General features: G+C 39.1%; 1 protein-coding gene across 8 annotated transcripts in view; it reads right to left on the bottom strand.

Annotated features, from left to right (window-relative positions):
• The window catches only part of LOC131678513 (innexin shaking-B), a 1,756,176-nt gene that overhangs the window by 1,099,125 nt on the left and 644,862 nt on the right, over window positions 1-12,189 (bottom strand). For all 8 annotated transcript variants that reach the window (XR_009303664.1, XM_058958720.1, XM_058958722.1 and 5 more), the window contains exon 5: window positions 3,526-3,715. Coding sequence is in view for 7 of the 8 variants with exons in the window: in XM_058958720.1 (XP_058814703.1) it covers window positions 3,526-3,715 (190 nt within the window). In the remaining variant the exon portion in view is untranslated. The remainder of the gene's footprint in view (window positions 1-3,525; window positions 3,716-12,189) is intronic.

Here is a 12,189-nt window from a genome sequence, read left to right as displayed (position 1 = left end):
CGGTGGAGGAATGGATGAGCGCGAGAGGCCTGGAGCTCGCTCATCATAAGACGGAGGTAGTTATCGTCAACAACCGCAAGTCGGCACAACATGCAGTTATCCATGTGGGAGAAGTCGCGATCACTTCACAGCGAAGTCTGAAGTCTCTCGGAGTCATTATAGACGACAAGCTGACCTTCGGCAGCCATGTCGACTATACGTGCAAGAGAGCGTCGACTGCTGTTGCGGCACTATCAAGAATGATGTCCAACAGCTCAAAGGTGTGCGCCAGTAGACGTAGGTTACTGGCAGGCGTTGCCGTATCTATCCTCAGGTACGGCGGCCCGTCATGGTCAAGAGCACTGAGGGTAACCAGTTACCTACAGAAACTGGAGAGCACCTACCGCGTGATGTGCCTCAGAGTGATATCTGCCTACCGCACGGTATCACACGATGCATCCTGCGTGATAGCGAGCATGATGCCAGTCGGGCTGGTCATTCGGGAAGATGAGGAGTGCTTTGAGCTACGTGGAAATAGGGGAGCCCGCGAGCGCACCAGGGTGACCTCGGTCGCCAGATGGCAGCGTGAGTGGGACAACTCCTCGAAAGGTAGGTGGACCCACCGGCTGATACCTAGCATATCGAGCTGGGTGAGAAGACCCCATGGGGAAGTTCACTTCCACCTGACACAATTCCTGTCAGGCCATGGCTGTTTCCGTCAGTACCTCCACAGGTTCGGGCACGCGGAGGTCCCAGTCTGCCCGGACCGCCCAGGTGTAGATGAAACTGCCGAACACATACTGTTCGTATGTCATCGGTTCGACGTCGAAAGAAGAGCAATGCTTGACGTCTGTGGCTGGGACACAACCCCGGATACCCTTATTCAGCGGACGTGTCAAACGGTGGAGAAGTGGAACGCAGTCTCGGCTGCTACCATCCAGATTGCCAGTAGGCTACAGGTAATCTGGCGAACCGAGCAACAGACGGCGGGCACGGCTAACTAGTGATTGGTTAGCTGGAGCGAAAAAGGCCAAGCGCAAAATAAGAGAGTGAATGGTCTGTTCATGCCGAGGTAGGTTGGCGCAGCGAATGGCAACCGCGTAAGGGGTAAACCCAGCCACCCCGAAGCAAGACAGAAGAGTGAGTGTATAGGCGTATAAGTGGACTGCCTCATGCCAAGACGGGAGGGTCATAGCGTAGTATGTTGGAAATAAGCTATCGATGCCTCATGGCGTGGCAGAGGAGTGAAAGGGTGAGCATCCAAGTCAGTCTCACATTGCATGTTAAGGGTGAGCATAAAAGTCAGCCTCACAGGTTGGTAGAGGCTAGCACAAAAGTCAGCCTAGCAAGGAATGAAAAAGGTGAGCACAAAAGTCAGCCTCGCATGGTATGTCAGAAGTGGGGCCTAAGAAAAATGTCCCACATGGGATGCCAGAGGGAGTGACAAAGGTACAATAGAGTGGCACAATTGAGAGTGAATCAGGTGATAGGGTGAGCACCCAAGTCAGCCTCACATGGATGGGTAGGGCGAGCACAAAAGTAAGCCTAGCAAGGAATGAGTAAGGTGAGCACACAAGTCAGCCTCGCATGGAACGTAAAAGGTGAGCACAAAAGTCAGCCTCATGTGGGAGTGTTTGAGAGTGAATCAAAGTGTAATTGAGAGAGCACCCAAGTAAGCCTCATACAGGATGTATGATCGCGTGAGTGAGAGTGAATGAGTACATTTAGTACAGCCATCCCCCCAGAAGTAATACCGAGAGGTAGTTCCTGGGAGGAATGATGGCGGAGCCCAATGGAGTTTAGTCGGTATTAATGGCTGGTCTCCATTCGAGTCCGACACGCCCCCAGTGCACCCAGTGTGGTAGATTGGACCCTACCGTTAGCACGTGTACTGGGCTAGGACATAAAGGACTTCTCCATTGTAAAAAAAATAGTGGCTTGCTTCCACTTAGAGCATTGTTGTAGCTGGCTTAAGTAGTCTCTAGACCAACGATTTTACAAACCTTGAACAGAGCGTTTCATGTCTTGTATGCGGGATAAACCGTTAATTTTCAAGTCGGACAGATCGGGCTTAGGAATTGAGAAGAGACGTTCTCCGATTAGGAAATGCTTCGGAGTTAGAGCGGAAAAATTATCGGGAAAATCGGACAGTAGTGTTAATGGACGGGAGTTGAGGATTACCTCTATTTGAATTACAACGGTCAGGTGCTGGTCCATGGTGAACGCATTGCATCCCATGATGCGTCGAAAATGGTATTTGAATGACTTGATTCCCGCCTCCCATAATCCACCGAAGTGGGGCGATCTGGCTGGGATGAAGCGGAACACAATTTCACTGTTGATGTAGTAGTTGTCCCAATCCTTGGTCTGGAACTGTTCACGGAAAGCCTGGCGCGCAACCTTGAGCTCACGATCGGCTATCACGACATAGAGCATGTTGTTTGGCTGTGCGCAGAGTACTGTGTTGCCAGGTCCCAACTAATAGATTCCCTTCGGGCCTGAGGTAGATCACCCTATGTGCCAGTCCGGGACGTCCTGGCAAGCCGTGATCACCCCTATATTTTTCTTATCTATATCTTTTTGAAAACCATTGATGTCCAAGTTTAATACATTTTACCCTCTCTCATTCACAGTAGAATCTCACCAACCCTGTATCCCTGTATCTACAATATGGCATTGCTTCACGAGTCTTCGGTGCATACTCTTCTTGATAACCGCCTATCCAGAACATCATATCATGCCGCACATGCAGATGATATAGAGTGCCAATAATTATCCGAAATATCGACCCTTCCCTCGCCCCTGCGATTACAGGCTGGAAACTACAACACTACAACAAAGTGTGCATATCCGCCACAATGATCAATCAGCAAACGACGACGTCAATTACACAATATGTATCCCACTTCCTACCTTTTTCCTTTACTTACATAAGAGGGGAGCAAGCCGCCCCTAAATACGGCTTTCCCTTCCCTCACTAACATGTGACATGTAATATAAAAAAAAATGAATTATCGGCCTCGTTAAGCTACAGCATTTGGGCCTAAATAAACGTATTTTAAGATAAAAAAAACTGTTCATATTACTGACAGGACATGGTATTTGGATTTACATATTATTCACAGCTCTTACGATTTGAATTGACGGCAAAATGACGATATTTGCATTCAAAAATTTTATTTAATTTAAAAGTTATTTGAAAAAAACAAAAGTGGGATCAAGTGTACCCACTCTCCCCTACTCAGAAACAGAAACACAAAAGAAGGTAAAAACACTGAAACCTCGACGAGGCGGAGTGTGCGCAAAATAACCTTGAACGCGGATTAGCACTATTTTTTGTCGCTATAGAATGTACGGACTGGTAATAAAAGACTTCTGTCTCGACTGAACGCTCAATAATGATTAGGAAAATGTGATGTATGTCAAATATGATACGAAAGAGAACAAAAACTCTGCGGAATAACGAAAAATTGTACCAAAATGGCAAAAAAGGGTAAATATATTAATGTGAATAGAATGCGATTACTAACTTGTATTGCAGCTTACCTGAAAAAATAAAGTAAAAGCCACCCATTGATAATACTTGGTATGCCGAATTGTCAACGCACCGCTTCGTTGTGAGTTATCTACTCCAGGAAATGGCACTTCTTGACCTTGTTTTTTCATGAAGGCGTCTACGACGGTGTACGTTGAATGAATCCAACAATATGTGTTGAGGACGTCTTCAGGGATGTCTCTTTAGAAATAGATAAATGAAAATAGTAAAAATAGTTTTGATGGACTAAAAATATTAAAATTTTGTGCAAAACATATGGTTCAAATATGGACGTTTTTATATGGAAATTGAAGGAGTATACTAGCACTATCTGCATCGCCACAACAAAATGTGCCTTCTAAAGAAATAATTTTAACCACCAACTCCCTCCCCATTCAATTGCTTTTTAGTTCAACAATGATGCAACTCTCGGAGGTTCAACAGAAAAGCACTACTAGAATTAATATTTTAATATACGATAACGACAGTGTACATAATGAAAACGGACCAGAGTCCATCAAGAATATTTGCATCTAGAGGAGAAGATACCAAAGGTGTAGCCAGAAGTTTAACGTAACGTTTCAGACAACAATGAACTAAACCTTTCTCGTATTTTTCGCCTCTGGGAATGCATTTCATCCGTTGTGCCATTTAGCTTATTGTTTATCTAAGTTCTACTGCATATTTGAAGGGAGGGGAGGGGGGACGACAAGGGTTTCAGTGTCAAAAAAAAAACATTTTTTTATTTATTTGAGTTATTGTCTGTGGTGCAATGGAGTGTGAGTAGTGGAAGAACAGAGCTAGAACTTCTCGCAAAAGTGGTTGATTTTACCATCATTAACACCAAAGCCATAGCTCACCTCGAACATAAAAGTTTGTTCTTTTACCACTGAGTGTTGAAAAATCGCATAGCCAGTTATTTTTGCCGATTTTTGCGATTTTTGGAAACGATATCATCTTAGAGTACCGACATTGTTGCTTGAGCAATTGTTACCAATTCGAGTACTGTAACCTATATATGTACCTATTGTACTACCACTACAAATGGAATCTGAACGTATGACAGTCAGCGGGTCACAAGAGATGACTGTGACAGATCTAGCTGCAATGATGAAAACAATGCTTAAGAACTTTTCATCCGAGATGAACAAAGTTGTCAATTCGATGGTTGTTGAACTACAAACAAAATTAAGTTCACTGCAAAAATGGTATGAAAGCAAGCTGAAGGTATTGCACGAGTCTATAGAGCATGTTAAATCTGTACTATGTGCCAGTGAGGAGAGAAGTGAACGTTTTGCTAGACGAAGTGAATTGATTGTAACCGGAATTCCGTGGACTCCCAATGAAAACTTGAACAGCTATTTCAAACAGCTATGCTCATCAATAGGATTTTCACCGAACAATCTTCCGATTGTCAGTCTACGTCACTTGGGAGACGCCAAAGCAACTGAAACCTGTGCTTATTGAATTTGCCATGTTCAATCAACGAAAAGAGTTTTTCACCAAATATCTGCGGACTCCGGCGCTGACGATAAAATTATTGTCATTTGGACGGGGCAACCGAATATTCATCAACGAGAATCTCACCATAAACGCAAGACGAACTTTGTCGACAGCTCTCGAATTGAGAAGGAAGAATGTGCTAAAGAACGTGCATGTACGGAATGGAATAGTTCACGTTGTTACATCCAGAAATGAAAAAATCATCGCTGAACTGGAGAAAGATTTGCTGGTTGATGCTGTTACTCGTATACCCTTTCCTGCATAGTTTTTGTGTACTCCTTTCATGTTTTTCATTTCATCTCATGATTCCCTCCTAAAAGCCAACTGAATGCTGCTGCTGCTGTTGCTGAACTGTGTAAATGGGCCGGGTGGGAATATTGCTTATTAAATCAATCACTTTTGAGGAGTTTGTGCGTATTGTTTGATCAGTTATTGTGATATACCGAAGAGAATTATGACAAATTTTAATTTGTTAGTCTGTAAGATATCTTAGATTTAACGTTGCTGTATCTGATTTGATCAGTTTTGATCATGGATAATATTGCTCCACATAGCACCACTATGAATGAATGCCTACCGGGAATAGTTCTTAAATCTGCTATTTTGCGAGATAAACTGTCTGTTTGTTGTATTAATATTCAGAGTATTTGTGCTAGAAAAATTACGAAATTCGAGGAACTTAAGCACATAATTGATATTTCTGGCGTTGATATTATTTGCGTGGTTGAATCTTGGTTAAGCAACAACATTAACGATAAGATACTCACCATTGATAACTATAATATGATGAGACACGACAGAATAGGTAGATTGGGCGGTGGTATAGTTATATATGTTAATAAGAGTATTCGATTCAGAGCTATTGAATTTTCTGATAGCTCTGTGATAGTGTATTTACAAAAGTTTTAAAAACCTCTAGAACAAAGTATTAGCGAGAAATTAACACATAAAAAGATATTAATAGAAAACCAATTTTTAACGAGCCACCCTACCTTAAATATTGCAAAAATCGTATTACATGAACCATTAGAGAAAGCCACATAGTTTCTTCAGAAAAGTTGCTTCAATTTGATTGATTTATAACTTTGTAGAACATTATGTAGCTGAATTTTACATATCTAAGAAGTTGATACGTTGAACATCCTAACCACAAGGACCACCCTAATTCAACTAAGATAAAAACATCGGCAAGAAAGTTCTAAGAAAGATACTATATATCTAAAACCAACGGTTTAGGCGCAAACAGTTTTGTCTTCCTAAATACAGCTTTGGGACCATAGTGCTGTGTCGCATACGCATTTATGTAAAAAATTAAACAATTTTGGCTTTGGAGATACTGTTGTTCGGCTTATCCAATCATACCTTTGTTGTCGAACTCAAGCAGTATTCCAGAATGATATTCTATCACGTTTTTGCCTTTCTCATATAGAAAGGTTATCCAATCACTCTGAAAAACATCAACCTAATCCCGGCCCGGAGGGCCGAGTGTCATATCCCATTCGACTCAGTTCGTCGAGATCGGAAAAAGTCTGTATGTGTGTGTGTATGTATGTGTGTGTGTATGTGTGTGTGTGTATGTGTGTGTATGTATGTGCGTATGTGTCAAATAATGTCACTCATTTTTCTCAGAGATGGCTGGACCGATTTGAACTTAGTCTCAAATGAAAGGTGCAACCTTCCTATCGGCTGCTATTGAATTTTGGATCAATCGGATTTCTGGTTCCGGAATTACGGGTTTCAGAGTGCGGCCACACAGAAATTTCTCATATAAACTATAGGAAAAATTAAAAATAGAATTATTATTTTTGATGCTAAATGTGTTCAAGGTGCATGAAACGTCGAGATTTGATGCAAACTCGAAAAAAAAATTTGACGACGATTCACTTTTTTGGATTTTGGCACATTTTTGCCTTTCTCATATAGAAAGGTTACGCAATCACTCTGAAAAACGTCAACCTAATCCCGGCCCGGAGGGCCGAGTGTCATATTCCATTCGACTCAGTTCGTCGAGATCGGAAAAAGTCTGTATGTGTGTGTGTATGTATGTGTGTATATGTGTGTGTGTGGATGTGTGTGTATGTATGTGCATATGTGTCAAATAATGTCACTCATTTTTCTCAGAGATGGCTGGACCGATTTGCCCAAACTTAGTCTCAAATGAAAGGTGCAACCTTCCCATCAGCTGCTATTGAATTTTGGATCAATCGGATTTCTGGTTCCGGAATTACGGGTTTCAGAGTGCGGCCACACAGAAATTTCTCATATAAACTATAGGAAAAATTAAAAATAGAATTATTATTTTTGATGCTAAATGTGTTCAAGGTGCATGAAACGTCGAGATTTGATGCAAACTCGAAAAAAAAATTTGACGACAATTCACTTTTTTGGATTTTGGCACATTTTTGCCTTTCTCATATAGAAAGGTTATGCAATCACTCTGAAAAACGTCAACCTAATCCCGGGCCAAATTTTTTTTTCGACTCGCATAAGGTTTCTGGATTTTAACAGGAGCGTAGTTGATGGTTTACGGAGGGGGGTTACATCCCCCCTCTACTGTTCACTCCCCTCCTTTAAAAATCTCCTTAAATCACCCCTCAGACCACCACCCCATCCAGCCCTCATACCCCTCCCTTTCAACCCCATCCTCTTTAAACCACCACTATATCACAAAACATACCAATTTAAGCTGGGGAGTCGTTCGTTCATGGGACTTTCGCCCTCCTCACATACCCACCCCCGCATGACAAAATGAGTTAGCAAGCAGATAACATTGATCTAATGCTGATTAGGCTAATGAAGTATGATATTTTTTTGTTTCAAGTGTTTCACCGTCGACACGTAGCTCATCAAGTTCGTGGCTGGCATGCCATTGTGTATAAGTGCAAAGTGTACTAAGAATGTAATGGACATTTCCACAATTATGTTGAACATAAAAAGCCTCCGTGCCATAGTTTAGAGAAATGAGAAAGGCACAATTGCTAGGTGGATTAAAACAGGTTTTTACCAATATTATCAGGCGTACCACAAGGTTCTGTGCTGGGACCAATCTTATTTTCACTGTACATTAATGATTTGCCATCTATCGCGAAATATTGTCGCATACATATGTTTGCTGATGATATACAATTATATTTCGACTGCCAAAGTTTGAATGAGGAAGAAATTAGTACCCTATTCGATGAAGACCTAAGCAGGATTGAGAAATGGTCTAAAAAAACCATTTGCGTCTTAATGCATCTAAAACTAACGCCATATCAATCTCTTACTCTCACAACCGTATGGAGCTATTGAAACCGGTGCTTTTTCTTGACTCACAACAAATAGAGTTCGTGGATCATGCTGTTAGTTTAGGTATTATTATCGAATCAAGATTTGTTTGGGATAAATATTTCTGGAAGCAATGCGGTAAAATATATGCCGCACTTCGATCAATGCAACAGTGAGCACATTGCCTCAGAGCAAGCACTAAACTAACTCTCTTTAAGTCAATAATTCTACCATATTTCATTGCCATGGATTTACTGCTTCCCAGTGCTTCAGCTGCTGCATTAAACAAAATTAAAGTTGCTCTAAATGCATGTGTCCGTTTTATACACAATTTAAATAGATTTTCCAGAGTAACACACCTTCAAAAAAAATCTGCTAGGTTTGCCTTTTAATAATTTTCAAAAAGCAAGAGCTTGCATCATAATCCATAATATTGCGAAATCTTCGAAACCGGGATATCTTTACAATAAACTTTACAAGCTTTTCAAAGCACAAGAGTTCGTAAATTCATAATACCGAGGTTCCATTCTGCTACATACGGCAGGTCATTCTTCATTAGGGGTGTAGTTTATTGGAATGAGCTTCCCCGAAATATATCCTCGTTAAATAGTACAGTAACGTTGAAGAAAAGGTGTCTTGAGTATTTTAATTTGAATTGATGTTTTGTTTTTTTTTTTTAATTTAGTGTTAGATTTTGGTATTCTAGACGTCACACTCCATCAATACATTAATAACATGTCGTTGTAACTAAAAAAGATGTATGTCTTATGTTACGGGGGTAATAAATAAATAAAAAATAAAATAAAAAATAAATATTTACTCGTTTGCGAATTGTTTTAGAACGTTGCGTGAAACAAATTGATCAAAACTTTCGTACATTATAGTGTATCGTTTCAATAACATTCTGCAATTTTTTTTGCAAAAGTTGCAAACGACTCGGTGACGAAGCATTTTGTAGAACGTCTCTAGAATAACATGATTTGCGGTGTTACCTGCCATTCAAAAACTACTTAACCGATTTCTTTCAAATTTTGCATACACATTCTACGTAAAAATACCTAACCCCTACGTTTTTGAGATCAATTTTCAATTAAGGTGCTTTTTTACTCATTTTCAATAATTTTTTTTTATTTTTCACGAAAAATTTCGCCTTTTTATGAGTAAAAGCCCACACTATAATGTAAATCTATGAAAAAAGTCAGGGGGCAAATAATTTTTATTCTCATAACCAAAATTAAAAAAAATGATACGTTTTACATTTCTTATAAAAGAAATGTATAGAATTCGCTCAAACTTTCAAGATTTTTTCCGAGGCCCGGAGGGCCGAGTCTTATATACCAATCGACTCAGCTCGACGATTTGGGACAATGTCTGTGTGTGTGTGTGTGTGTCTGTGTGTGTGTGTATGTAACGGACAAATTCTCATTCGTGTTTCTCAGTAATGGCTGAACCGATCTTATCCAAACCAATTTTAAATGAAAGAACTAAAAAACAGTATGAACTCTATTGATTTGTTTTTGATTCTGATGTTTAGTTTTCAAGATATGAATATTTGAATGCGTAAAAAATGGCGTTTTTTGCAGTTTTTTTAAATTATCTGCCGAAATTGACTATACAGATTAACAATTTATATGTTTTTAGACAGCTTTAACGAATACCTTTCGAACAAGCTATAGATTGTTGAAATCGGACTATTATCAAAAGAGATATTTAACATTAAATGCGGACGAAAGATTTTTATCATTTCCCATTGCCAGAAATGTGACCAAAAACATGTAATCTATTATTAACGCCAAAACGGCTTATTTTAGGTCAATAGTATCTTCGGAGAATTTACTGGAGGTAATATGCCCTTTCTTTTGGTATTATGCTTTTGCTGATTAATCCCCCTATGAGTGAGATATTTTCACAAATTTTCTTGGAAGTGATTATATCGAAATGATGCCTTCAGCAAATTTGTAGCTCTTACTTTTGCGAATAACTTTACTGAAGATTTCAAATATCTATTTTGAATACTTTAAAAGTTATGGCTTGTTGTTTGTTGATTACTCTTTGTCGCCTATATGTTGTTCAATATAGTAATAATCCATTGAAATAAGCTAAACATTATTTCGATAAAACGAATTTTGTATTTCATTTTACTATCTACAACCGCTAGAAATAATCACCGAACACTTCCAAGTTGTCTGGAAGGAACTTGATAACTTATCAGAACAAAAATGTTCATTTGTGCGAACCTTCTGACTGCAATTTTTCTAACTTATAACCATCGGATCGATCTGAAACATATCGGAAAATGAAAAGCGAAATAAATAACTCCAAGCAACGGCGTAGCCAAGAGAAAAAACTCTAAAATTCGTCAATCTAATCTTGACCCGGAGAGCCGAGTGTCATATGATCGACTGAGTTCGTCGAGATCGGGAAATATCTGTGTGTGTATGTATGTTTTATGTGGAAAAAAATGTGACCTCTGTTTCTCAGAGATAGCTAGACCGATTTGCACAAAGCTAGTCTCAAATGAAAGGTACAACCTTCCCATCGGCTGCTATTGAAGTTTTTATTGATTGGACTTCCGGTTCCGGAGTTACGAGTTGAAGAGTGCAATCACACAGCAAATTCCCATATAAACTGAAATGAAAAATTTTCAAAATCAAATTTGTATTTTTGATGCCAAATGACTTTAAAATGCATGAAACATTAAGATGTTTGATAAAAATTGACTTCTTTGGACTTTGGTACATTTCTGCCTTTCTCATATAGAAAGGTTATGCAATCACTCTAAAAATCGACAATCATACCGGCCCGGAGGAAGTATGCAGTGAGGGGTTGCTACTTTAAAATTAAAACTAGCTTAAAATTTCTTAACAAGTTCAAAATTTTCGGCAGGACCTGGACCTCCCGGATCTTTTTCCATGATCCGCCGCTGGTTTCAAGTGATGTTTCAGTATCACATAGTATTTCAAGATCGTGGCTGTCGATCTATTGTATGTATGTGCAAATCGTACTGAACATGTAATATTCATTTCCACCATTGTATTGAACATTGAACGCATCATTTGATAAAATAATTTTGACGGTATATCGTCCAAGAAGTATTTATGGTGAATTTTCTCAGGTTAATATTCATGACTACAATAAAGTCTCAACAAATTCGCTAAAGACACGAACTCTGTTACTATTTTCTGAAAAAATAATTCTGCATAATTTTAAAACTTCAAAAATTACGATTTCGGAATTATGCCGTTTGGACAGTAAGATCGATTTTCACCAAACCCCCACCAAACCGAATTTCTGGCTACGCCGCTGATTTCAAGTAAATAGAAACAAAGTCGTTCTACACTCGTTCACAAGAAACTTTTTCCAATGCTGAATATCTATTATAATACATTGAAACCCCGATTTTATCAGCCAAATATGAACATATGTTTGATGGGCAGACAAACAAGACTGAATTCGAGTAAATCCTTTCTTGTTTTCCTTATCATGAAGATGGAAATATGCAAAAATAAAAAGTTCATCATAATCAGAAATAGTTATCAGACTACATCAAGGGACAGGAAGAATATTTTAACAGCTTCAGTTTATTAAAAAGAAAAAAAATTGCCCGATTTAGTCAATGTCCCCATTTTGTCAGCCTAAAATACGCCATGAGACTGATAAAAATGGGTTTTTATTGTATGTATAATTCACTGTGTTTCACATTAATAGGTACATTTCATTTTTGGAGATTTTTTTTTATTGCATCGAACTACAACAATTTTTAGGTAGTTTTCAAGGGGTTATTTTATAGACTTCTTCCAAAATTTCTCGAACCTATTCCAATTAATTGGTATACTTAAGGGTTTATATGTTGCAGATAGAGAAAATACTGAAATTTTCAGCTTTTTCCTACACAATATTACGAA

Source organism: Topomyia yanbarensis, chromosome 2, assembly GCF_030247195.1.
Source record: "Topomyia yanbarensis strain Yona2022 chromosome 2, ASM3024719v1, whole genome shotgun sequence".
NCBI lineage: Eukaryota > Metazoa > Arthropoda > Insecta > Diptera > Culicidae > Topomyia > Topomyia yanbarensis.
The sequence above is the reverse complement of the archived record's forward strand: the minus strand, read 5'-3'. Positions and strand labels throughout refer to the sequence as shown.